The sequence below is a fragment of the Myotis yumanensis genome, unplaced genomic scaffold (genome assembly GCF_028538775.1).
Source record: "Myotis yumanensis isolate MYYU_CA2020_CCGP unplaced genomic scaffold, mMyoYum1.0.hap1 SCAF_14, whole genome shotgun sequence".
In the NCBI taxonomy this organism is placed as follows: domain Eukaryota; kingdom Metazoa; phylum Chordata; class Mammalia; order Chiroptera; family Vespertilionidae; genus Myotis; species Myotis yumanensis.
Window position 1 is genome coordinate 3,364,533 of NW_027223765.1, and position 27,012 is coordinate 3,391,544.

Genomic DNA, 27,012 nt, shown 5'->3' on the forward strand with positions numbered 1-27,012 from the left:
ATTAGCCTTTTATTATATAGGCTAACTAATAATTTTGAGCCATTCCTAGATACCAAGCAATGTTCAAAGTAGTTCACATTTAAAAAAAGATTTTTAATGTCATTTCCACAAGGACTAGAATTTCCATCTGTTTTGTTCCCTGCTGTTCCCTCAGTGCCTGGAATCGTGCTCCGCAACACTCTACTCAGTAAACACTTGTTGACTGAATTCAAATGGATCTTCGCAAACCCTTGGGTGGAGATGCTGTTCCATGCACGGATCAGTCCCTCCTGGCATGAAGAGGGGGAGTCACACCCTAAGTGTCTGCATGAGCTCCATACTGCCAGGCAGCAAGCTTCTGCTGGGACAAAGGCCCTGACCTCCGGGGTGGGTCTTATAAATGTTCTGAGCACTGTTATCTGAGGAATGTTGATGTTCAGATATTGTCTTTTCACGGTCTGAAGGTTTTTATTCTTTCGGTCACTCATTCATTCAACAAATATTTACGGAGCACTTATACATACTTCGCCCTGTTCTAGAAACGGAGGATATAGCATTGAATGCTAAAATGCTGTACCTGCCCCATAGAGAGCTATGAGACCTAGTGCGGCGGGTTTAAATCTCATTTTTGACCTTGGGCAAGTCACTTAATTGCTCTGCGTACCCAATATTACAGGGTCATTGTGAGGACTAAATGCACTTTCAAAGAGCGAAGTGCTTAGCATGGTGCCTGGCACATAGCGAATGCTAAGTAAATTTGATCACAATTTTTTCAACCAAGAAATAATAACGGGACGCATAGTCTGTGGAAGGCCAGGAGGATTTTTGTGGGTTTTTGTCATGTTTTGAAGTCAGCAGGGCCTAGAAGGAGCGCGGCCAAAACGAGGCAGCTGGAGAGAAGTGGCGAGCAAGTAGGAAAGTCACGTCCAAGGCGCGTTAGCCCGCGGGACCGGCCCCTTTAAGGAGGGCGGGACCACGTGACCCACGAGGTCACGTGGCGCCCGAGACAACATGGCTGCGCCCGCGCTGGGGTCGGCCGGTGGGCGCCGCGCCGCGCTCGCGCTGGTGGTCCTGCTGCCGATGCTCGCGCTGCCGGGCGGGGCGGCGGCGGGCGCGGAGGTCGGGACGGGCGCGGGCGCGGGCGCGGGCGCGGCGTCCCTCGCGGGCTCGTGCGGCTGCGGCGCCCCCCAGCGGCCCGGGGTCCCCGGCAGCGCGGCGGCCGCGCACCGCTACTCCCGGGAGGCGAACGCGGCGGGCCCTGGTGCTGCCCCGCAGCCTCCCGCGCCTGCCAAGGTGCTCTCTCGATCCCGGGCGGCGTGTGGGGTCCACGGTTCTGCGGGCGGGCGGGCGGGCGGAGGCCCGGCAGGAGCAGGCGGGGGCGGGGAAAGGTGGCCGCCACACCCACGCCGCCCCTCCCGGCCGGGCTCCCGGCGGCGTCCTCGCTGCTCGGCCTCGCGGCCGGGGCTGCGCGCCGCTCGGGGGTTTACTTGGAGGCCAGCTGCCCCTCATCCTGCCCCACCCCCGTTTCCCGCCCCTTCCCCTGCCTTATTAATGAATACTCAGAATTTTAAGTCACGGGGTGGGGTTTAAGGGCAGGTTCCTCCTTCGTTGACTGAAGGAACCCAGCCTCCGCGTCCCTGACTTGATCGCCCGCTTGTGGGTCCTTCTTGCAGAAGCCTGAGGGCCAGGACCTGCTGTCCTGGTGGTCCTGGCACCGCAGCGCGTGGGCCGGGAAGGGCTGGTCACCAGCAGCTGCTCTCCGGGCCAGTTCTCTGCTGATGAGCACTTAGGTGGTTGCTAATCTTCCTTTGTTACAAACAGAGCTGTCTAAACCGCATGGGGACGGGAGCCTGGCCTTTCAGGAAGTTCGGTTGGGCTTCCGGTGTGGGGAACGGATGAGTGAGTGGAGGGGCGAGGGCTTAGGAGCAAGGAGTGTGAGGAAGGGTGGGGCCAGACAGGGAGGCCAGTGGTGAGGCGACTGCAGTATCTAGGGTTAAAGGAGGGGGGAGGCTGGAGGGATGGAAGTTTGGGAGACCAGGCAGGACTGGTTACCTCTGTTGTTGGGATCAGAGGACTGGAGTGGTCAGGCCTGATTTCTGAAGACAATAGGATGTTTATGACCCACATGTCATAACTGAACATAGTCCCATGTTTGTTGGGACACACAGGCACGGGATTGAAGGCAACCGCTAGCAAAGACAGTCAGTGGAAACACAAAGTAGGAACCCGTGGTTGTTGATAATGGGATCCAAGGAGCTGCAATCAGGAAATAATTGGGACAAGGGCATAGGGAGGAGACCTGGTCCCTTAGGCTCTTTAGATTTTATGTCCCAGCGACTTAAGGCATTTCCATTCTCATGGGAGGCCCGCATTCATTCCGTGGGTTTTTAAACACAATTCGTCTGGCATTTTTACATTTGCTTTTAACAATAATTCACAGGAAACTGGAGGGTGCTGAAGGATAGACGCCCGCATATGTTGACGTGGAATGCTCTCCATGACCCTGCGCTCCAGTCATTGGCAGGCTGGGGCTGGGGCTGGGGCTGTAGCCAGACCCGCCTCCACAGCAGGCCCTCACATTTACATGTAGAGTTTTGACCAGAGAAACCCCTTTTCTAAAGAGCTTGCATTTGTTGTGACTGGTCCTTCCGTTTCCTTGGTATATTGGACAGTGATTTCCGCCCGTGGGGTTTGCATAGTCCCGTGGGCTCACTGTGTGCCGGGCGCCTTGCCCCCTCCCTGCAGATGGTCTCCATCCCCGCCGGCGTGTTCACGATGGGCACGGATGACCCTCAGATCAAGCAGGACGGGGAGGCGCCCGCCCGGAGAGTCACCGTGGATGCCTTCTACATGGACGCCTATGAAGTCAGTAACGCCGACTTCGAGAGGTTCGTGAACGCCACCGGCTACCTGACTGAGGTAACGGGTCAGGGTGGGGAGGGACAGCTTGTTCTCCCACCACTTTTCCTGTGGGCCTGGCACTGTGCCAAGCCCTTTGCATACATAGCGTCTAACTTAATTCTGGCAACTCCGAGCTATAGGTTACCTTGAAGGTAGCAAACTGAGGCTTAGGACAGTGACTTGCCCTGATTTGCAGGCTGGTTGGTGGGAGCTGGGATGCCAGTGTGACTGGTGTGGCCCAGGGCCAGTGCCCTTTGCTGTTCTGCTGTACGTGTTAGTGCTTCAGTCTGCCCACAGCGCCCCTGCCCACTGGGCCTTTTGGGATAACAGACCACGCGTCAAGTAAGGCCACTTTTCCCGCTCAGAAAATTGCAGTTTGGTTGTTTCAGAAACCTGTTTCCCAAGAGACAGATGCTGAAAGGCAGCTTTGCATTTTCCTGGTTTATTCCAGTGCCTGGTGACTCATAGGCGACCCCCTGGCAGGCAGGGCGGCCTCCTGCTGTGGTCTCTGGATCAGGAAGCCAGGTTCTGAGCGGGTGTGTTCTGCCTGGGAGGAGGGACAGGGAGGCTGTCCAGGGCGGGGTTACTGTGAGCGTCTGCATGGTGCTGGTCCAATAGGTGCCTGTTTTCCCTGCTCTCTCACCACAGGACGCCACCCTAGCCCTCAGTGTGTGGAGTCCCTGTCTTTTTTTTAAATTAAAAATAACTTGAGAGTGAATGCCGACAGCGAAGCAGCGTGCAGGTTTGGCTTCGCATTGCTCTGCTTCTTGGGCGTTTCCTAAAATGGGCAGAGCGCTTGTGTCTTTTCGTGCCTATTTGTGGAAGCAGAGACCCCGTGCTTCCTGTGGCCTAAGGATGCTCTCGGCCAGGTTCCTCAACAGTGCGATGAAGTTAGCAGGCGACTGACTCTCAGGGACGGAAGCTTAGACCAGGGTTCTCCCTGAAGACGGGAGGCGCAGAATTTAGGGCGGCCAGAAACTCGGGGAAGTTACTCCTGCGTCTTTTCTACCCTCTATCTGGGATCTCGCGTTTCCTTCAGTTAAGGGCAGACGACCAACCACAGTAGTAGCAGGACCTGTGATTCTGTCGTTGCGGAAACCAGACACTTTGTTTCATTGTTGCTGTTACAGACATCTGTCATTGTTCGCTTTCATCCCCTCCTTAGAAGTGATGACTATTGGACCTGCCACGAGCCCGTATTTAACATATTAATACAGAGCACATATATTACTGTAGCACAAATGTGATGACTATTCTGATAGAACTAGTTGTCTTTGTAATCGTATTGATTTTACTTTATCCATCCAACATGTCACCCTGAGAAGGGGTCCTGACAGCTTCACTCTGCCCAGGGGTCCAGACGCAAGGAAGGTTAACGACTGTTCTGGACACAGTGCCTCCTGGTTTAGCCACAGTTTCTTTGTCCCTCCCCCTTGCTTCCCAGCCCACCTCCTGCTCTCGTGGCTGCTCTTGCTTCTTTTCCTGGATGACTCGCCCCTCTTTCTCAGCTCAGGGGCCCGTGTTTCCCCCTTCCTGGAGTTTCCTGGCCCCGCGCCTGCCCCTGTTGTGCGTGGCTGGCTGCCTCTCATCCGTGAGTCATCTCGGCTTACACGGCCCCTCGGCGGCCCCTCTGCTCAGTCTGCGAAAGGAGCCTTTCTCGCTACTCTTTTCCTTACAAGGTCAAGTCAAGTTGTCACTGTTTTCTTCATTTGGCTTGGTTTTTGTCTGTGCCCCCATGTAAGCACGATGAGGGCGGGCCACGCCTCTAATGCTGACCTTGAGCTCTGTCCTTCAGTCCAAAGCCGGCACCTGGTGGGTGTTGGATGAAGGCTTAGGTGCGCAGGCACTGGTAGGTGTGGATGAAGGATTAGGTGCGCAGGCACCTAGTAGGTGTGGATGAAGGCTTAGGTGCGCAGGCACTGGTAGGTGTGGATGAAGGATTAGGTGCGCAGGCACCTAGTAGGTGTGGATGAAGGCTTAGGAGGGCAGGCACCTAGTAGGTGTGGATGAAGGCTTAGGAGGGCAGGCACTGGTAGGTGTTGGTAGGTGTGGGTGAAGGCTTAGGTGCGAAGGCACTGGTAGGTGTGGATGAAGGCTTAGGAGTGCAGGTACTGGTAGGTGTTGGTAGGTGTGGGTGAAGGCTTAGGTGCGCAGGCTTATTGGGACCACAGAGCCCAGGAGGAAGAGTGGGGGTTGAGAAAAGGTGATGAGAAGAGCTCCTTTAGGAGAAGGAGTTGGAGGTACTCGTGAGGCCTGAAATGCAGGGACAGGGACCCAGGCGGCAGGCAGTGTCTCGGGAGGACAGCACTGGCCGGGGGTGGAGGTGTGAGAGGCACTAGGTGCTCTCCTTCATTAAGGCCATGACACTGGGAGTTTGTCCCCTGAACGTGGTGTGTCCCAGAGAGTGGTCTCCAGGACGGAGAACCGGCCGCTGACCTGTTCTCACGTGCAGGTTTCTGGCCTCACCGCGACCTCCAGAGCCAGTCTCTGCAACAAGCCGCCTGGCCTCCTCGATGGCCGGAGCCCGAGAGGCTGTGGGCCGGGCAGGGCTGGGAGCAGCGGTGTTTGGGGGCTGGAGGAGGAGCCTGTGTGTTTCAGGAGATAGGCAGGAAGAGTGGAAACGGAGGAGGAAACCCAGGATTGTAGCGTCACAGAGAGCCAGGGCCAGGTGTGTGCCTGCAGAGAGGGTCACGTGCACAGAGTGAGCAGGTAGATGGGGACCCAGACAGTGTGTTCACTGCACATCGTCAGATACGGATTCCATCGGAGCTTGGCCCTTGTCAGCACAGTGGACACCTTCGTGGCTTAGAACGTGTCAGGGCATCAGCACCCTGCACTTAATGCTCTCGGCTGGGTCTGGGAAGAGCAAGGACAGGGCTTGGTGGTGAAATCCCACATGAAAAGGGGTGGTGCTGTGGTCGGCAAACTGCGGCCCCTTGAGTGTGGCTCTTCCACAAAATACCACGTGCGGGCGCGCACGTACAGTGCGATTGAAACTTCGTGGCCACACTCAAGGGGCCAAAGAGCCGCATGTGGCTCGCGAGCCGCAGTTTGCTGACCACTGGGCTAGTGTGTCATAAACTATCTGAAAGCTTGGGGTTGGCTTTCTGTCACAGGAGCAGTTACCTTCCCAAAGCCAGTTTCCCCGGCGGCACTCGTGTCAGCCGCAGAGCCTGACGGGATGGTCTCTGAGTGACAGTCACCAGGGGTAGGAAGCCAGGTGCTGCAGGCCATTTCTGTTTCCCCTGGGAAGTCAGGCGAGACCTCAGTGTACTGAACCCGAGAAATGGCACGGGTGGCATGCGCGATGACAGCCCTCCCGGGGTCCTGTCCCTTTCCCCGCAGGCTGAGAAGTTCGGCGACTCCTTCGTCTTCGAAGGCCTGCTGAGCGAGCAGGTGAAGGCTGGCATCCAGCAGGCGGTAAGTACCTGAGCGGCTCTCGCGTGTCAGCGGCACCGGCGTGGCCCCGGCTGTCCAGCACCGGTGGCCGTCCTGGGTGGTGAGCGGCACTGCCCTGCACTCGGCGCACAGGCCCTGGGTTCATGCCTGCTTGTGTCTGCCGTCTCGGGCCTGTGCTTTGCCGTCTATGGGGATGGACGTGAGCATGGCTGCCTCGGGTTGAAGGTTTGCTCTCTGGCTGAAATGCGTCTGGTTTAGAGATGCCCACGGTCTGCCAGGGCCGTGCTGTCCTGAGAATTGGCACTGAGGTCCCTCCCTGGCCTCAGTCTCGAAGTCCAGGGACGCAGCAACATAGACCCGGAACCCAGTTTACTGTATTTCTTTTACCTGATTTATGAATATTTCATATCAAATATGTTAGGAACAAAACTGATAGCACATGCACCACCTGTTTGAAAAGATTCAGAAGAGTAAGAGTGTCCGGCATCCGTGGTGCCCGCAGTGACAGCTGAGGCAATCTCAGCAGGGACACTGCAGGCAGGCACTGCGGAGGGGGTGGCGGCGACAGGGTGCCGGGACGCGAATGGGTGGGCTGGTCAGGGAGGACCTGGGGGAGGAGGAGGCCCTGGAGGACGGGGCCTTGCAGGCAGGCAGGGATGCGTTGGGATCACCTGAGGCCAAGCACCTGGCAGGGCCTGCCTGTCCCCAGCTCAGACCAGACCTTCGCCGTGTGTGGTCAGCTCGGCTTGCCCTGGGACGTCCACCCGAAATGCCCTCTGTCTCGCATGCCGGACTTAGGTTCCTCCACCTGCTGGTTCTGATGGCTCCCGTGCCTGCCTTTGCTGAGTTTATCTCCCTTACGTGATATGGGTGTTTGTCCAAGTGCCCGTCCCTCGCCAGATCTGCCCGGGACGGGGGCGCTGTGGCACTCAGGCCATGAGTGAGTCCTTGTCAGGAAGGAAGGCGCCGGGGATCCTCTGTCGGAGCACTTGGTGTTGAAAGCTGTCGGCTCCGACCTGGCGTGGCCCATCCAGGGGGGAGAGCACGCCTGTGGGGTGAGGCGGGGTCACAGTGAGCTGCTCGGGAGGCCCGGCTGGCTGATTGGATGAGATAAGAAGGGAGCACGTCCCACGGCCGTGTCTTGTATCTGCCTTTGAAAAGAGCAGGTGTCGCCTGACCTGGGAGTCAGTGTGTGGCGTCTGCCCAGGAAGCAGGAAGCGCGATAGCCCTGGAGGCGAGGGCCCGATGGGACAGGATAACGGGCCTGGCGGGTCCCGGAGCCGCAGATCTGAACCCTGTTCAAGTGTCCTCGGGTGCCCTTTCGAGTCCCGGGCCCTCTGAGGTCTGACTTGGGTGAAGAAATAACATCGGCCCGACCTCGCTCCCTCCGAACCTCAGCGATGGCCTTGGGGACCTCTGTGGAGAGAGGAGGTCCACCAGGAGCAGGAGGCGTGCCCGGGGGTCAGCGGCTCTAAGAAAACTTACGCACCAGCCACCATTCAGCGTGGACAGGACTTTTCACCTGGCCACAACCTTCCCCTTCCAAAGAGGCCACCACAGCCCGGAGCGGAGGAGGCAGCCTCAGCGCCAGGGGGAGTGGAGGAGGCACCGCTAGGACCACCACAGACCCCGCGTGAGACCCACGGGCCAGACCGAGTCTCCTCTACAGAAGGAGGCCCCGCTCAGAGACTGTAAACTTGGGGTTTGTCCAGGAGAGGTCAGCAGGTGGGGGAGCTGGAAGCCATGGCCACCTCAGGAACAGGTGCGTCATGACACGCATCTCCTGGGGGCTGCGGGGGGCAGTGCTTGCCCCGCCGTGCTGTACGATATGAACGGCTCCTCTTTGTGAGAGATTTATTCACACCCAAGTCTTTATTTCCCACGTCAGGGAAAGGCGTTCGTTTGGATGGAGACTGTGGGCGCGTTTGAGCGCGTGCTGAGCCGTTTCCTGCGGCCTCGCTGCTAACCTGGCTCCTCTGGTTGCTTTGAGGTGGCGGCTGCTCCCTGGTGGTTACCTGTGAAAGGCGCCAGCTGGCGACACCCAGAGGGGCCCGACTCGACTGTCCTGCACAGGTGAGGGGCTGTTCTCCCCGGCGACGTGTTTCGGTCCCAGGCAGATCCCTGCTGCTGCGAGGACAGTGCGGTGCCCGTCTGCGGGGGAGGGCGGGCACTCGGACTGGTGGTTGGAACGAAGCGGCAGGAAATAGCATGTTCCCCTGAGGCCCCAGACACTGCACCGCTCGCAGGTGGCCCTTAAGGGGCCGCCTTCCTCCCTCGCGTGTCCTGTCTGAAGGCGCCCCTTTGACGGGCCAGTCGCCCGCCTCCTGGCAGGTTTACCTTGCTGCCTGCCCGCCGCTCCTCTCCGAGGGGCTGTGGACACTGTCTGCGGAGAAGCATGTCCGGCCAGGTGGCCCCTGTGCACGCTCAGGCCTTGGCTCGGGGCTCCTGTCCCCCGTCCGGGGCTGACACACTTTGGAGCGACCAGCTGACTGAAACTCCGCCGAGCGGGGGCCAGCACGTCTCGGGGGCGAGGAAGTAATTATCTCAGCAGAAATAGAGCAGCACTGAGCCCGGGGGAGCAGGTCTGGGTCAGGGCGGCAGCTCGGGGCCCAAGGACACTGCTCTCCTGGCCCACTTCCAGGGGGGACTCCCAGCCCTGGTTTGACCACATTCCTGGTGATTGTCTTCATTGCCGGGCCGGCGTACATGACCAGCGTACATGGAGCTCTGTGTGGGGCGCAGCCCCTGGACAAGTGGCAGGAGGCCTCCAGAGCCCGGGGTGGCAGCCTCCACCGGGACAAGCTGGGAGGGGCCAGTCACGCGGCTGGGTCTCTCAGGGTGACTGCCCTCTGAACTCCCAGTCAGCATCTGTCTTGAACTTAACGAAACCCACAGGGCATGCATTTTATCCAGAATCCATCCTCTGAGAAGAGGGCATCTCTTTTTTTAAAAAAATATCTTTTTATTGATTTCAGAGGGAGAGAGAGATAGAAGCATCAATGATGAAAGAGAATCATTGATCGGCTGCCATCTGCACACCCCACACTGGGGATCGAGCCTGCAACCCGGGCCTGTGCCCCGACCGGGAATCACTTTGTGACCTCCTGGTTCCTAGGTTGACTCTCAGTCACTGAGCCATGAAAAGTGCATCTCTTACCAGTTCCACGTGCAGCGACTGGCACTAATGGGCACTCAGCAAGCATTTGTTGAAGAATGGGGTCGGTACATTCCTGCAGGGAGTTAGGGAGGTACAGGAATTGACTAGGAGTGCGCAGGCCACTCGAAACAGCGCCCAGGGAATGTCTGTCCCTGTCTTCTCAGACTTCCTTCCCTTCGACCCTCTGCACCCTTAGAAAATATAACGACTTGGACTCCAGAGGGGGCAGCCAGCTGCTGCTCTTCAGCAGACACAGGGAGAGCAGGTGTGGCAGGCTGGGGCCTGGACACGGGGCCCAGGATAGGCTTTGTTGCGGGGTGGGGGGGAGGAGGGGGAGCTAAGACTACGTGGGCCCACGCAGTCCCGGCCAATCCCGCAGGAGCTAGGGGTACACAGACCCACAGAATTGCTGCCCACAGGATTGCTGCGGTGGCCGGAATGGCTGGGCCTCATGCCCCTGCCCTGGTTAGCCTTTGGTGGTCTGAGCTGGCTCAGGCAGCTGTGGGAACCCCGAAGGGGCTGACAGCACCCTGCAGTGGGAGCACCTCTTCCTTAGAGGGGGCTGGGAGGCTCTCACACCCACCATCCAAGTGAGGCTCCGTGGGGTCCGGGCGAGCCTGCACAGTGAAGAAATGAAGGGTCTGAGTGTGCTTCTAAGAGGAATTGTCACCCTTTGGGAGCTGGGGAGTCAGAACCCCTTGGAGGGGGGAGGCTTGCTTGGGGACCAGGACAGCGTCAGTGTCGAGGGCGGAGGGGACTGGGCTTTGCTGAGCTGGTCTGTGCCCTGCAGTTTACTCCCTCCTCGCTTGCTGTCTCCAGGCCGGACCACCCGGTCCTGCACGTCTCCTGGAACGACGCGGTGGCCTACTGCGCGTGGGCCGGGAAGCGCCTGCCCACGGAGGCCGAGTGGGAGTACAGCTGCCGCGGGGGCCTGCACGACAGGTATGGCCCGTCTTGCCCAAACAGGTGCCGGCTTCTTCCAGATCTGGGCCTGGTTCTGGTGAGAGAGTCGCTCTACACCCAGGCTTCCGTCCTGGGCTTGCCTTGTGCCCCGGTTACTGTGATGTGACCAGTGGTCAGCGGGTGTGGGGCGGGCGGCTCCTGCATCCATGGCGTCTGCAGGCCAGGCTGGCGTGGCACAGGCCTCCCAGGGCTCGTGGCCACGGCCGCCAGCGTTTTCTTACTCAGGCTTCTCTGGAAGCAGCGCCTTTCTCTGCTGCAGGAGCAGAGAGCCGGGAAACTCGCTGTGGGAAAAGCTCCTGGAGCAGCGAAGCCTCTAAAACAGTGGTTCTCAACTTTCCTAATGCCGCGACCCTTTAATACAGTTCCTCATGCTGTGGTGACCCCCAATTTCATTGTTACAAATTGAACAGAATCAAAGCATAGTGATTAATCACAAAAATAATATGTAATTATATATGTGTTTTCTGATAGTCTTAGGCGACCCCTGTGAAAGGGTCGTTCCACCCCCAAAGGGGTTGAGACCCACAGGTTGAGAACCGCTGCTCTAAAACGAGCAGCCACAGTGTGGGCGCTGCCCTGTGGGCCCAGCCCGCACGCCTCCCAGCTTCCGCCAGTCCCCCAGTCCCGCGACTGCTTCCAGGGAGCACCCAGGGAGACGGGTGGGACCTAGACGCGAACTAGCTGTGCGGGAGTTACAAAGCCCTGAGTAGACGCTTTGCTTATTTTTATACATTTAGGATTTAAGATCACATAGCTCACTCAGAGCACACGAGCGGTGTTCCCTTCCACTGCGTCCCTGCTGGCACTTCAGTCCAGAATCCTGTGCCCGTGGCCGGCTAAGGCCTGTGCGGCACCTGATGCCCGTGGGCTGGCTGACACCCGTGGGCCGGGCTGACGGCTGACCTCTGCATCTCTCCCGGCAGACTCTTCCCCTGGGGCAACAAACTGCAGCCGAGGGGCCAGCACTATGCCAACCTCTGGCAGGGCGAGTTTCCCGTGACCGACACCGGCGAGGACGGCTTCCGCGGCACCGCGCCCGTGAGTAGCAAGGCTGCGGACGAGGCGGCAGCTCCGGGGACCAGAGACGAGGGGTGGGTGACCGCCTCGCTCCTCTCTGCCCCGAGTGCTGCCCCACATCCGGCCACTGTGCACGCAGCGAACGCTAGTGATTGACCAGGCAGTGTTTTCCTAACGCGGTTTCCTTTCTGATTCCGGGATAGTTGCTGTAGAAACTGTGGAAGAGGAGTATAAGGGGGAAAATTCAAAGGGGAATTCTGCCCTGAGGCCCTGTTAGCATGTGGTGCATCCGGCCATTCTGCTCGCGACGCTGAGGACGGGGGTCGGTGGCGCTGGCTGCGGGGACAGAGCTGGCGTGGGGACTCAGTGCTGAGACACTGTGTGGCCAGCACAGCTCACAGTGGGTCTAACGTGGGTTCTGCTCCCCGTCAGATACAGATCTGACTTCTGGTCAGTACTAGACTCTCATGACGGATAGCTGTGCTGGCTTCCCTCCCATGTGATGTGTGCACACTCCCCTTAGGCTTCGGAATTCCCCTGGAGAGCCAACCGGAAAGTGGCTCCTACTTACTTTTATTTTTATTTGTGCGTTGGCCACATGGTATTGTGACTGCTGGGGGAAAATTAGTGTTCAGACTTTGAAGTTACAGCTCCTAGTGTCTTTGTTTTTTTGTTTTGTTGTTTTTAATAGATTTCGGAGAGGAAGGGAGAGGAAGAGAATGATGGAGAGGAAACATCAATGATGAGAGAGAATCATTGATCAGCTGCCTCCTACACAACCCCACTGGGGATGGAGTCTGCAACCCCGGCATGTGCCCCCTTGATCGGAATCAAACCTGGGACCCTTCAGTCCACAGGCCGACGCTCTACCCACTGACCACACCAGCCAGGGCGACACACAGGTTTCTGAGCGAGGTGAGGAGTGTGACCGCGGTTTCCCTTGTGTCTCTTTAGGTCGATGCCTTTCCTCCCAACGGCTACGGCTTGTACAACATCGTGGGGAACGCGTGGGAGTGGACGGCGGACTGGTGGGCTGTGCGCCATTCTGCTGAGGAGGCACTTAACCCAGTGAGTATAGCCCGCAGGCCTGGCGCTGGGCAGGCGCTCCTGTGGTCCTGGGTGGGGGGGTTCTGGTGCTCTCGAGTTAGTCCGGGGCTTCCTCAGGGGGACGCTCAGTCCGTCTCTGATCTCACCTGGCAGCATGTGTGCCCAGGAGCATCGACCAAGGGAACAGGAGGTCAAGGTTAGGGCATTTGCTCAGGAGGCAGCCAGTCAATGATTCTCTCTTATCATTGATGTTTCTATCTCTATCTCTCTCCCTTCCTCTCTGAAATCAATAAAAATATATTTAAAAAATACATAGATAAATAAATAAATAAAATAAAAAGCAAATTCCTTCCTTCAGTGGCAAAGGGTTTATTAGAGTCGCACAGTAGGATGTGAAGACCTAATTCAGAGAGGCCGGCTGGCTGGTGGAGCAGGCCAGTGGGGTGCGGGTGACTGTGGATCAGGGGGAGCAGGGTCACGGGGTGATGTCGGGGTGACACCAGGCACCGCTGCAGTGTCCTGGTCATCGAGGCCACAAGTGCTGTGGGTTGAGAGGTGGGGCTGGGCCTTAGAGCATGGTGGGAATTGGGGGGTACAGGGGTGCAGGCACAAGGCCCTGGAGGAAGTGCACGTGGGGTGTAGGTCACCCCGAGGGAGCTGGTGGGACTGAACGGACTCCGTCCGAGGCGAGAGGGCTGCGCTCTGGACTCAGGAGCTCTCCTCCCCCCACAGAAGGGCCCCGCCTCCGGGAAGGACCGGGTGAAGAAAGGTGGCTCCTACATGTGCCATAAGGTGAGTCGAGGCCGAGCCCTGTGGGGTGTCTGGTGGCGGGTGCACACATCCATCGTAAACTCAGCCCCTGACGTGCCCCTGCTCCTGCTCCTGCAGACCCGACCCCATGGAAGCCAGAGCAAAGTCGTAATCCCCTCTGGCTTGGGCGTGGGCGCGGGGAGACGCGGCACCGGCAGCAGAGGCTGTGAACGGCCTGCTGTCAGCCAGGTCCCCTGTGTGGTGTCTGGACCTTTGAGGGGCCTGTGGCCCCATGAACCGGGGGGTGGGTGTGTCCTCTTCCAGCGGGAGAGCCTGAGCACGCCCCGGGTTGAGTCGGGACGCGTGCACTGCCTGCGTTCTCGGTGGAGACGAGGTCAGAGGTGGGCGGGTGGACCGTGGGAGCACCCGGTGCTCTGGGTGTGGAGTGGGCTAGGAGCTAAGTGGGCCTCAGGGCGGGGCGGGGCTGGTGCTCGGTCCGATGGAGGACCGGGGAGTTCTGAGTAACCATTTTAAGGACTTTGACATCCAAACTAAGATGTGGACTCTGGAATTAGGTCTGGGTTGAAGTCCTCTAACTGCTCCTTGCTAGTCTTGCCCTTGGGACCTAGCCTTTCTAAGCCTCACTTTAAACATTTGTAAAATGCGCGTCACAGTTGCACCTACTGTCAGGTCCTCCCGAGGAATGAATGGACCCGCACATGTGAGCACGTGGTTCAGGGCCGCGCTCACGGTCACGACTGAGTAAGAGCTGCTGCTGCCAACCCATCATCCTCGCCGTCCCCTCTGCTGTCATTAGGTCGTTTCCCCTTCCTCTGAATTCGGGTCCCACTACCGAATCCCTGACTGGTAAGGCAGAGCCCTGGAAACGGCTTAGCACAGGTGGGAGCCAGGAAAAGGAAGGAGTAGTGTGGTTCATTGTGCATGAAGGCACCTTGCTGAGCCGGGCCGGCCTTGGCTGGGGCCGGGCCGTGTGCGTGGCTCAGTGAGCGCTGCTGATGATTCCCAGCTTCCATCGGAGAAGGGGGCACAGAGAGAACCAGGCACGTAGCATCCAAAGGAGCCCTGGGTGCACGGAAAAGGCTGTCATCTGCCACCACCTCTTCCCAGCCAGAGGCCTGGGCGCACTCAGCATCCCCGTGCCTCAGTTTCCCTTCAGGTGTGCAAGTCAGACCCTCGTAACCCCGACCCCCGGTGCTCGGGAGGGTGAAGTGAGTTAGCCGTGTGACGTTCTCAGGACAGTTCCCAGAGGGAGTGGTCCAGAGCCCGTTGTCGTGATGAATGTGGTAGATTCATCCCGTGGGACCTTCTGCTGGGCCCCGGCCCCAGCGTGGAGGTAGCCCTCTCCCCGCCTGACACGAGGCTCTCACGCAGGCGCTACTGTCCGTGGCCAGAGCGATGCGGGGAACCCCAGATCTGGCTGCTGTGGTTTTCAGTGATGGTTTTATTTACAGTGACCTACAGTTATCCTGAAGCTTCCTTTAGCCCTGAGAGTCCTCCTCTCGCCGAAGCCACGCTGCCGCCCGCTTGGCTTCAGGGCCCAAAGGGAGCAGGTCCTGGTCTTCAGTGGATTGTTCCCGAGCCTGGGCCATTCTTAGCAGGACACGGAGATCAGTCTCACACAGGAGTCAGCCCCTCGGAGGAGACGGCAAACACGGTCCCTCCACTCCCTCTGTTCTTAATTAGTAAAATGACCCATATTCCAGCCACGCAGAGAGCTCACATTAATAACCATTTCTGGCACTAAAAGTAGACTTGGGGGGAAAGAGCAGCGAGGACATTCGAAACCAGGCCATTTCCTCCTCAGTTCCCTGCTCCTCCTCGGAGCGAAACACACTGCGTGTGAGTTAGTGTTTCCTGAGGAGTGAGCGCTTACCGCCGTGTCTCCTGCGAGGGCCCTGACCCCCAGCTCCTGCACCCTCTGTCCTGCCCAACATCCATCCTACCCACATCCGATACCCGGAGCTCCCGCACCCTCTGTCCTGCCCGACATCCATCCTACCCACATCCGGTGCCCGGAGCTCCCGCACCCTCTGTCCTGCCCGACATCCATCCTACCCACATCCGATACCCGGAGCTCCCGCACCCTCTGTCCTGCCCGACATCCATCCTACCCACATCCGATACCCGGAGCTCCCGCACCCTCCGTCCTGCCCGACGTCCATCCTACCCATATCCGATATCCGGAGCTCCCGCACCCTCTGTCCTGCCCGCCGGCTGTGACTGGCCCCACCTGACCAGTCCCGGGCCTGAGACGTGCTTTACGGCCAGATTTCGCACGTTCCTGTCTTCAGAGCACATCGGGGTTTTCCCACCTCTGGTCCCATTCGCACACGCCCAGACCCTTGACTACCCTCTGCCACTGTTTCTAGCAAAGCCTGCTGACTCTGAGCTTGTCCACACAGCTCAGCGTGGGAAACAGACTCCCGCCCGAGGGGACCGAGGTCACACTGTGGGCGTGGGAACCCCAGGCCTTTTCTCCGCCTTGGTCGTTCCTCGGGTGAGATCCCACCACACAGTGCTGTGTCCTGATGTTCTCGTTTAACACTCGGTCACGACACTGCCCTGGGTCATTAAATGTCACATAAAGACACGGTGTGTAGTGGCTGCCCGCCAGTCTGAGATGGTGACCATTGCTCGTCAATTGATGTTTTACTGTTTTGAGTGGTGCTCACGCCGACATCTTGTTGCTCAAACTCTCTCCTGCAGTCCTACAGCTACAGGTACATGTGCTCACTTCTCTCCTCCTGCAGTCCTATTGCTACAGGTACCGCTGTGCGGCCCGAAGCCAGAACACCCCCGACAGCTCCGCCTCCAACCTGGGATTCCGCTGCGCCGCCGACCACCTGCCCATCACCAGCTGAGCCCAAGCAGAGCCGCCCCAGCCCAGGAGAAGGCGTGTCCAACCCACGCTTGGCTTCCCTGGGCAGGACGGGCCAACCGTGTACAGACACCCGGGGCGGGGTGGACCCGCCTTCTGCCAAAGGAACCGCCCGTGAGACCAAATCACTGACCTGCACCAGCACGTGACCGTCCGTGCTGCGATCGGGACCATTGCCATGTTTCCCTTTGGGGGACTTTTAAAGAGGATGGGGTGGAGGGAGCCTGGAGCGAGGCTTCGGGGGCTGTGCTCTCCCCAGGAGCTGTTGGGGGTTAGACCCCAGGTCCACAGTGACCGTCGGCCAGGGAGGGGGAGCTGGGGCCTCTGCGGCTCCCGGTTCTACATGTCAGAGTAGTGATTGCACAGGGGCGTCCGTGGCAGGGCATTTCTGAGCTGTTCCCACGTGTGACCTTGCGTGATTCTAATCATGTGATGTCAGTCTCCCCAGCTGGCGGTAAGTACCTGAGTGGAGAGATGCCCTCATCTCTCCACGCCCACCCTCACACAAGGTTCTTCTCGGGGAGGGTGGGCGTGGCCCTGAGTCCGACCGTCACTTGCACTTTGTTTGTCAAGGACAAGAGTGTGGTTCACGCTGTTACGATGACTCCTGTGGGCTGTGCCCGTGGGTTTAGGGTCAGCTTTCTGGACACACACGGAGTCCGAGGGTGACTCTACTGAGCTTTATCTTTAACGTTAAGTGCCTTTGGTTCGGGGGGCAGTCACAGCCCCAGCCCCCCTCCCCAAAGCCTTCTGTGGGTGTGGGTGTGGGTGTGGGTGTGGGTGTGTGCCAAACCAAGAAGCCTGCTGAACCCAGACGCAGGAGCAGTGGCATGAGAGTGGGGGGCTGCGTTCTGGGCCCCGAGTGTGTAAGGGAAGCAGGCCCACCGGCGGTGGGGTGGATGCCTGAACGCGCGCCACGTGGAATAAACTGTCTGCTGAGTCCGCCTTCACGCTCACGCCTCCTTTCTGTTCCCTCCTGTTTTCTTTTAAAGAAATGGCTGGGGTTGGGACGGGTTTGTTTGCTGGGAACCTTCCCTGTCCCTCAGCTACGCCACGACTGGTGTGTGGGCCGCCGTGGGGATTGTTACTCCACAGAGCAGGGCGGTCCCGCCGCGGCCCCAGGACCTTGTTCCTCGGTCCCCAGGAGGGAGGCACATCCAGGGGCTGCCTGGGCTGGGGGCCCTGGAACCTTCACGCTGTAGTGACGCCTCCACACAGCCCCTCGTCAGGGCCCACCCGATCCCAGAGACCCGCGGTGGTCCTACCGGCATCGAAGAGGAACGGCTCCGCTTCCTTTTGGTTGTTCAGAAAGTCAGGGAAGGCTCAGCCAACACTGCATCGCTACTTTTTTTTTTTTAATGTACTTTTATTGATGTCAGAGAGGAAGGGAGAGGGAGAGAGAGAGAGACATCAATGAAGAGAGAGAAGCATTGATCGGCTGCCTCCTGCACACCCCACACGGGATGGAGCCTGCAACCCAGGCATGTGCCCTGACTGGGAATCAAAACGTGAAGACCTGGTTCATGGGTCGGTGCTCAACCACTGAGCCACACCAGCCCGGGCACGATCGCTGCTTTGTGTCCAGCCTCCTACACCCGCTGCCAGCCGCTGGGCCACATTAACTGAGCTGTCAGTCTGTGGATACAGTGTTTCCCGACAGACTCACCAAATGATGATTCCTTCCAAGCAAAACAAACACACACAGCATTTGCTTAATTGAAAACTAATGCGGGGAGTAAGGTGGTTTATTCTGCAAGCCTCCACTTGCCAAGTACAGTTCTGACGGGTCCCGTCCCACCTGCTTATGTTTTTGCCTGGTTATACTTCTGCTGCGTCTATTTTGGGTCCCTCTCCTGTCTCTATAGCATAAATATTTTGGGGGGTGTTTTGGCATAGTCTTTAGAATCACATCTTTAGCTGCAGCATCATGTTAGAAAGCATTTCAGACAAGATCCTAGCAAGCCCTTCACCTAAGAACCACGTGTCCAGGCTCCTGCCTACAGAGTGCACCACTGCAGACCGCCGACCCCATGCACCGCGAGGCCTGCGCATGACGATGAGCAGACAAGACGCAGTGTGCAAACCTCAGCTTTGATGTCACATGGACATTCCAGAAAACCCCGCCTTCGGCAGGTTGCACGTAAACAACAGGACGTAGGGACACACAGGGCTGGGCAGACACTCAGACTTTAAGGAACTTGGGAGCCGGAGCAGGAATGAAAAGCAGACCATCCCAGGAAGCCTGTAGCTCATTCACATTTCCCACAGCATCGTAGCCAGCGACCAGCCCGTGGGCCCGGCCAGCCTCACGCCCTGGTCCTTCCTTCTCCAGATGCAAGTCTTTTTGTGGTTAATTCTCACCCGAGAATACTTTTTCCATTGATTTTATTTTTAAATATATTTTTATTGATTTCAGAAAGGAAGGGAGAGAAATAGAAACATCAATGATAAAAGAGAATCATTGATTGGCTGCCTCCTACACGCCCCCCACTAGGGACCAAGCCCGAAACCCGAGAATGTGCCCTGACCTGTGCCCTGACCGGGAATCAAACTGTGACTTCCTGGTTCATAGGTCAGTGCTCACCCACTGAGCCATGCCAGCTGGGCTCCATTGGTTTTTTTTTTTGGAGAGAGGAAGGGAGGGAGGGAGGGAGAGAGAGAGAGAGAGAGAGAGAGAAATGTGAGACACGTTGATTGGTTGCTTCCCCTATGCACCCAGCCCAGGGCGGGGGAGCAAGCCCACAACCCTTGACCAGGAATCCAACCTTGACCCTTCAGTACACAGGCCAGCACTAACCATTGAGCTCACCAGCCAGGGCCAGGTGTAAGTCTTGAAGGCATTTGCCTTTCACGGAGACCCCTGGCACCGGAAGTGAGAAGCTGGTTGGCTGCAGACTTCTTCAAGCAGCATTTAAGAGGGGAGGGCAGGGTCTGCGGCTTGTTTTGTTTGTTGTGTCAGGGGTTCTAGTGGGTCCCCGCTTCTAACCCCATTTCCAGCCCCGGGGCAGCATGGAGGGAATTTGGAGTTTGTTTTCCCGGCTGCCTTGGTGCTGAGTCCTGGACAATGTTAACTGATGGCCGGGTGTTTGCATGGCGCCCGTGGGAGTGGATGGAGGAAGCAATGGACCAGTTAGGACTGTCCCAGGGCGAGGGAGGCACGGCTAGCCCAGGGCCTCACCTCACCTGGAAGTGCCCCAGCCCCTCCTCTGCCCCACCCCTCGCACCCACACCCCCCAGGCTCCGGCGCTGGCGGCGGTGCCCTCACCCACGTTGCTGCTTATATCACCGAGGGGGCAGGTCACTACCCGACAGCACAGCGTCCGAGTCTCGGCTGCTGGTTCATCCATCGGTCACCGCTTCATCCTCCGCAGGGAACTGACCCTCAGGCCTCGGTGGGCCAGGCTCGCCAGCCCTGTGCTCTGAGGAAGGTGGCCTTTGCCGCTTCAAATGCTTTGCTTACACCCCGATCCCACGGGAATGATTAACCCGAGAGGCCGCCGAGCCGGCAGCGGCCGGCACCTTCCTTCCGCTCACTCTCCTGGGGAGGCCATAGAGCCCGAGTCTCATTAGTTTTGTGATTCAGCCAGACCTTGACCGCCAGGCGGAGGCTCCTGCCTGACCTGGCCTGTGCAGGGCAGGACCGTCCAGGGACGGGCAGCGGGAAGAACTGTCCAGCCTCCATCGAATTCTCCTCTGCCCCACGGGCCTGCTGAGAGGCTGGGCTCCGCCATGGGCCGCAGGGAGGGCTCCCGCCCAGCGACGGAAGGTCGGGGGGCTGTGCCGCCTGGGCCTGCGCCACGCCTGGCAAACTCCCCGTTTTCCTGCGGAGGAAATGGAAGACCAATGAGCAACCAGCAACGTTCCCAACAGGTCCCTTGGCCCCTCCTTGTGGGGAAACCTGAGCAGCTCCGACTTGGGGGGGGTGACGGGAGGGGGGCAGGGGGTGGGAGCGAAATGGCAAGGACCAGGGAAGAGAGAGCAGTGTCCTGGTCAGGTGGCTCCGATAAGAGGGTCACCTGTGCTTCGTGCTTGTGAGGAGGGGCCCTTCGGGGTTGCTGTTTTGAAGTGGCAGGTGGGTTGACCCTTTAGACAGAGGGTGCGGACACCAGGTGGGCACACCCTCCCCCCAACGCGGTGAGCACTGAGTCTGTGCTGACGTCCAGCTCCTGGAGGGCTCGGCCTGCGCAGTGCGGCACCAGAGGGCCCCGTCTGCAGAGTGGCAGGCGGCACAGGCCTCCCAGGACAGCTGGGTGCCCACCTGCCCAGAGCCATCCTCAGCCCCCCCTGACCCTGCTCCAGGGGAACCAGGTGCGGTTCCACCCAGCCCAGTGCCTGCCTGGGGAGGCGGCGGAGGCGGTCGCCCTCTGCTGGCCAGTTCCTGTTACTGCAGAAGGTAGAGCCATCCCTGCCACCCAGCCCGTGCCCACCAGGAGCCCGCCCAGCACCTCCTTCCCGTTTCACAGTCAGAGCCAGGCCTGGGCTCCCTCAGCCGGGACGGAGCGGAGCTGGACTGGGAATCGGGATGGGCTCTGCCGCTGATGTGTGTGGCCGCCGTTTTCACGAACCCGGGAGGCTCCGGGGCCCTCTGTGCAGACAGGTTGCAGGAGTGAGCGCCCCAGAGACACCTTGAGACAAACAGGCAGAAAGGCTTTGTGAAGGGGCGTGGAGGCCCGGCCCCTATCCCCTGGCTGCCTGCTGGGGGCGCCCACACCCTCCCGGAGGGCAGGGCCGGGCTCCAGGGCTCCTGCTGTGGGGAGGTGAGACCCGGATGCCCAACCATCAGAGCTGGAGAAGTGCACCTTGTTTTCTTGTGAGGGAAACTGAGGCACAGGGAGGCCGAGGGACGTTGTCTGTGCTGTGTGGACCTCGCACTGCCCACACTGGTGACGTGCACACACAGTCCAAGCTGTCGTCTCTCCTGCAACACACCCTCCCTGGCCTGATCTGACCTGGGTCCCCGGCGTCCTGTCCCAGGCTGGTGAAGGGGGCAGTGCCCACGGCGCAGTGAGTGAACGATGAGTGAGGAGTGCACGAACCCATAACCGCAGAGGCCACCAGGGGCTGCTGTGAGGGGCATCGTGGGAGGGGCAAGAACCGGGCTGAGTCCTCCCGCCGCCCTGGGCGCACCTGATCTCGGGGCCTTGTCCCAGCCCTTTCCTTCCTTCTGACTCATCCTGGTGTTTTTAATTTGCTATTTAATTTGTTTTTAAAAAACATATTTTTATTTATTTCAGAGAGGAAGGGAGACACACCCAGAGAGAGAGAGAGATCAATGATGAGAGAGAATCATCAATTCACTGCCTCCTGCACCCTGGGGATCAAGCCAGCAACCTAGGCATGTGCCCTGACTGGGAATGAAACCGTGACCTCCTGGTTCATAGGTCGACACTCAACCACTGGGCCACGCAGGCCAGGCAAATGTGGTTTTAAGTAAAAAATAAAAATGTCCATCATTGGTATTCTGAATACATACTAATAAAATTAATAGTAATAAAATAATAAAAAATTTGAATTTTATTCTTCATCATTATATTGTGTGACACCAGTTTTAAATGCAAAGCTTTGAGCTCACATGAGGCCTCACCAAGATCCCAGAATGTGTGATTTATAGTTTGCACATGCAAACGCATTCTGTTCTCACCAGAACAATGAAAAGACCGAGAGATAGATAGTAAAACAGTTGTTGTAATTATGGTAATATACAAGTAACAAAATTTACAGTGAAACCATTTCTAAGGGTGCAGTTCATTTGCACAAAAGTTCAAATTGTTGTGCAGTCATCACCATCTTCCACTTCCAGAACCTTCTCGTCTTCCCAAATGGAAACCGTCCCAGGAAACACCACCCCTTCCCCTCCCGCAGCCCCTGGCTCCCAGCATTCTCTGCCTCTCTCTCTGATCTTGACCTCTCCAGGCGCCTCAGCACAGGGAACCCACAGTCTGTGTCCTTCTGTGACTGGCTTCTCCCACTTAGCACATCCTCCAGGCTCCTCCAGGTTGTGGCACGTTCAGGATGTCCCTTGTTTTCAAGGCTGAGTAATATTCCTTCCTACAGCTGGACCGCCACTGGCCACTGTTTACCCACCATCGTCCATGGACACCGGCGTGCCCCCACCTCTGGGCCGCTGTGAGTAGTGCTGCTGTGGACACAGGTGTGCAGGGAACTGAGGTTCTGCTTTCGGTGCTTTTGAGTAGAAACCCAGAAGGGAGATTGCTGGGCACAGACAGAGACAGGCAGAGGTGAAGAGAAACAGAAAGAGAGGGAGGGAAGGAGGGAGGGAGAGAGAGAGAGAGAAAGAAACAGACAAAACAGATGGATAGATGGAGAGAGATGGAGAGAGACAGACAGACGGTTGCACTGAGCCAGTGTGACTTTCTCCAAATCCCATTAGGTAGCCTGGCTGGAAGATGCTGGGATTGGCAAGTCCTTTGGCCCAAGGAAAATAGCCAGGAGAAGCCATGGAGTGTGAACTATCTGTGGTTGAGGTTGGTTTGGGTGGCTTCCAGGGGAATTAAGTTGCTCTGGCTCAAGAGATGCGCTCAGGCCTCTGCACGTGTGGTGTGCACGTGTGGTGTGCACATGTGGTGTGCACATGCGTGGTGTGAACGCATGCATGCATGCGTGGTGTGAACGTGTGTGCACATGTGGTGTGAACATGCGCGCATGTTGCTGTTTGTGGCTTAGAGTGAAGGACGGGTTCTGACTCCACTGCCCTCACCAACATGTGCCGGAAGCCGGTCCATCCTTGCTGCTTGACACAGTCGCTGCAGGAAAGAAACATCTGCACAGCATGTGTTTCAATGGACCTGGCATATATAGCATACTGTTCTTAATATGTTTGCTCCCTTTAGCGCCATGTGTTTTAACCAAGGTCACCTCTCCGAGAAAGGTTGTTTCCCCAGGTGGGGATCTTTCCCTGAGGTTAGGGAGGGGATACAACCCCTTAATTAAGTGCCAGGAGGGTAGTTAAGCTACATAATCTTTACTCCCTGGAATGGAGATAAGAAACGCCCTAACCTTTGTAATAGAAATTGACAGGATTAAAATCGGCTGGTATAAATACGGATGTAACAAGACAATAAACATCAGATCCTGATCAGTTCCTAACCAGAGCTCCGACCAGAACTTTGGCTGGAGATCCTGGCTAGAGGTCCTGACTAGGCTGCTGATCAACTGAAGGCTGTCTTCGTGTCATTCCTTCTTCGCCGACTCCGTCCACACCTTTGGGGACCCCTGGACCCGCTGGGATTGGACCCCAGCAAACATGGGTGCTGACAGATTCCGTTTCTGTAGCAGCGCCTTCCCATCTCCGCGCTGATGCCCTCATCTGCACAACCGCCCCCCCCCCCCCCCCCCCCCGCCAGGGAGCTGTGACAGTTTAAGAGGGAGAAACAGCGGCTCAGAGGTCGCTCCAGGGCACAGGCTGGGCCACCGTGGCCAGGACGTGTACAGCCTCTAGGGTCCGAGCCCTCTGCTCTTTCCTCCACATGCTGCAGGGACACCCTGCCAGGTGCCCGCTCAGAATTAAGGGGGTCCCTGCGCGAGCAGAAAAGAGGATTCACGAGTTATAACTTAGCTCCTGGACCCTCTGCCTCCTTGACCTCCTTTGCTCCCGGCTGCCTGGCCAGGAAGAGGCCTGGGCCTAGCTGCTCGAAAGGAGGTGGAGAGGGAGTTAGGAGGGAGGAGCCAACGGGTGTGTATTTTTGGATTGCTTCTCAGGACTCTCCTCCTCCTGCTTCTCTTCCTCTTCCGGCTCCTCCTCCTCCTCCTCCTCCTCCACCATGGCAACCAGGTGGCAGCCCAGGGAGCCGCCTGTGAGCTGGGCTGAGTTGAGGGGGAGGTGGTCTGTGGGTAGGGACCTTGGCTCCCCGTCTGAGCCTCAGTTTTGGCATCTAGAATATGGGCATGACAACCCAGCTGTGGGCTCCTGTCAACCCCGGTGCTCAAGAGCCGAGGCCCAGGCTCAGGCTGGACTCATGGGGGTGGGGGGGGCTGCCTGCCTCATCCTGCAGCTGGGGGCTGGGCAAGGCGGGGGGAGTCCCTGAGCCACGTGGCCTGCGCTTCCCACCACCAAGCAGCCAGCCTGGTGCGCCCACTGCACTGTCACTGCCCAGGAGCCCCCCGGGGGGGGGGGGGGGGGGTTGGAGACAGAGGCACAGACGACACAGAGACGGGGATGGATCTCCCTGTGAGCCCCGCAGTGAGAGGTCTAGCGGTCCCCCTGCTGGGGCCCAGGGCTCAGCTGTTCCCAGAACCCGGTCAAAGCCCCCAAAGAAGGGGCAAGGAGGGGTGTGTTTCTCGGGGCTGCTGCTCCCATGGCTACAGACTGGCCTAAGCGACAGGAACGAGGCTCTCCCCGTTCTGGGGCCAGAATCTGCAATCAGGGTCTACGGCCCAGTGACGGCGAACCTTTGGAGCTCGGCGTGTCAGCATTTTGAAAAACCCTAACTTAACTCTGGTGCCGTGTCACATATAGAAATGTTTTGATATTTGCAACCCTAGTAAAACAAAAACATACTTTTGATATTTATTTTATATATTTAAATGCCATTTAACAAAGAAAAATCAACCAAAAAAATGAGTTCACGTGTCACCTCTGACACGCGTGTCATAGGTTCGCCATCACTGGTCTAGGCTGTGCTCCCTCCAAGGGAGGGCCCTTCCTGCCTCTGCAGCTTCTGGGGGCTCCTGGCTGTATCCCTGCAATCTCAGCCTCCATCTTCAGTGGCCCCGCCTCCATCCTCACGTGACCACCCTCTGGTTCACATGGCCCCACCCCTTGCTCACGTGACCGCTTCTGCGTGATCACTGGCCCTGCCCGCTTGTGAGAGGGTGAACTTGAAATTCAGGCCGACAGACAGGGCCGGGGTGGTGGTGGGGAAACAAAGGCAGAGGCAGCCATGGCAGGGTGAGCAGCCTAGTCACAGGAACCGACCGAGCGGAAACAGTAAAATGTTTCTGGGCTCAAAGCCGGAGGCCTGGGAACCGAGGGAGGGCCTGTCCTCACCAGGTGCACAAACGTAGAAGCAGAGCAAGTTCATGTCCGTGACTGGGCGCGAACAATGAGGGAGTCCATCAGGGGACACAGGTAGACACAGAGCAGGCTTGTAGCGAAAATATACCTTGGGCATGGGCTTGAGGGGGCAGCCCAGCGTTGGGCCTCCCCTCCCCGCGAGGGGACTGAACCTGCTTGTAACACATTTTCCACTTTCGCTTAGTACCAGCGGTTCTCAACCTTCCGGCCCTTTAAATACAGTTCCTCATGTTTGACCCAACCATAAAATTATTTTCGTTGCTACTTCTTAACTGTAACGTTGCTACTGTTATGAATCGTCATGTAAATATCTGATATGCAGGATGGTCTTAGGCGACCCCGTGAAAGGGCCATTTGACCGCCAAAGGGGTCGCGACCCACAGGCTGAGAACCCCGGGTAAACCTTCTGGTTCACGCAGCTCATTCTCCGGTGTTGGGAGACACGAGGGTGGGGGGGAGGAAACACCGGGCTCACCATTGGGTTATCACTTGTTCACGTGCCCACTCGCCCATGTTCACGTGGCCCCGCCCCCTTATCACAAGCCCACTCGTGCACGCTCATGTGGCCCCACCCCTTGTTCACGTGCCTACCCTTGCGTGATCACGTGGCCCTGCCCCCTTATCACGTGCCTATCCTTGCGTGATCACGTGGCCCCGCCCCTTGTTCACGTGCCTAGCCTAGCATGTTCACGTGACCACTCCCGTGACCTAGGCGAGTGACTGAACCTCCCTGCCCTCCAGGTTTTGAAAAGTAAGAGGCAAAACTTGTAGAAAAGGCAGAACGGAGGCAGGCGGGCTGAACTAGCGGGTAGACGCTCTGCGTGTAACGCGGACCCGCGGCGCGTCCCTGCGATATGGAGGAGGGAAGGCGCCCTCGCTGTCCCGGGTGGCGGTGAGCTACCCACGGGCAGCTCGGGTGCAGCCTCTCCAGAGGCAGCCCTCACCCCGCCGAGGCCTCCGCTCTGCACACGGACCACGTCTGCAGGAAGAGGTGGGTTTTCCGGGGCAGGCGGGAAGGCTGGGCACGCGGTCCGAGGGCAGGGCCCTGCCCGCCCCTGGTGCCAGGCTCCGGCCGCGGAGAGGACGCAGCGGGGAGGGCGACCGCGATCCCTGCGGAGAACGGACAGTGTCCTGTGCCCGCTGGGGGCGGGGGGGGGGGGAAGCCGGAGGGGGTCCTCCCCGTGAGGCCAGGCCGGGTCTCGGGACACTTGGCCGCATGTCCTCGCTCTGCTCCCTCGGCTGCGGCTCAGCTGGGCACCAGCCTCCGGGCGAAGGCGAGCGAGGGCCGCTCCCAGGTCAGCGTGGTCTGGGCTCCGGGGCGTGTGCAAACGCTCACCGTGGGGAGGACAGGACCGCGTGCCCTTTGGGAACCTCGTCTGTTACCGAAGCCTCCCGCTCGCTCGGGGCCCCGTATTCCAGCCACGCCGGCTGGCAACTTTTTCTTCTGTTTTCCCTGAAATCGGTTTGCGTGTAATGTCCCCCTCTAGCGGCCAGATTGCTCTTTGCTGTTTTGCACCAGTGCTACCTGGAGTTGAATTTTTTACAAAGGGTCCCGTGGGTGTGGGGAGGCTAGAGGGCGGGGTAGAAAGGGGTTGCAGAACTTTATTCCACAGGAAAACTGTCCTGCGGTGTCTGCCAGTCTCAATCTCTAGATTCTTAAGGAGAAGGTGGAGATGGAGAATGAGCTTAATTTGTTAAATAATACTACAGTAATGGGCCCACATGTTTTAGCTTTCAAAACATCTAATAAACCTCCATAAGTCACATTTTTGCAACATCCTTGCTTTAACAGGAGCTTAGAGATGCTCTTCCAATAGTATTTTTTTAAATATATTTTATTGATTTTTTTTACAGAGAGGAAGGGAA

General features: G+C 58.2%; 1 protein-coding gene across 3 annotated transcripts; it reads left to right on the forward strand.

Annotated features, from left to right (window-relative positions):
- The first annotated feature begins 990 nt into the window (after positions 1–990).
- On the forward strand, positions 991–17,057 carry SUMF1 (sulfatase modifying factor 1). 3 transcript variants are annotated; one of them, XM_070391402.1, is made up of 9 exons: positions 991–1,272; positions 2,725–2,898; positions 6,226–6,300; positions 8,270–8,352; positions 10,256–10,378; positions 11,323–11,437; positions 12,371–12,484; positions 13,196–13,255; positions 15,985–17,057. In XM_070391402.1, exons 1-9 carry the CDS (start codon positions 991–993, stop codon positions 16,093–16,095), a joined length of 1,137 nt encoding a protein of 378 aa, XP_070247503.1. In that variant the 3' UTR covers positions 16,096–17,057. The 3 variants fall into 3 exon arrangements, with proteins under 3 accessions (XP_070247503.1, XP_070247504.1, XP_070247505.1); XM_070391403.1 differs by having other exon boundaries at positions 13,199–13,255; XM_070391404.1 differs by lacking the exons at positions 13,196–13,255; positions 15,985–17,057 and adding an exon at positions 9,601–9,701 and having other exon boundaries at positions 12,371–12,460.
- Positions 17,058–27,012: the final 9,955 nt, after the last annotated feature.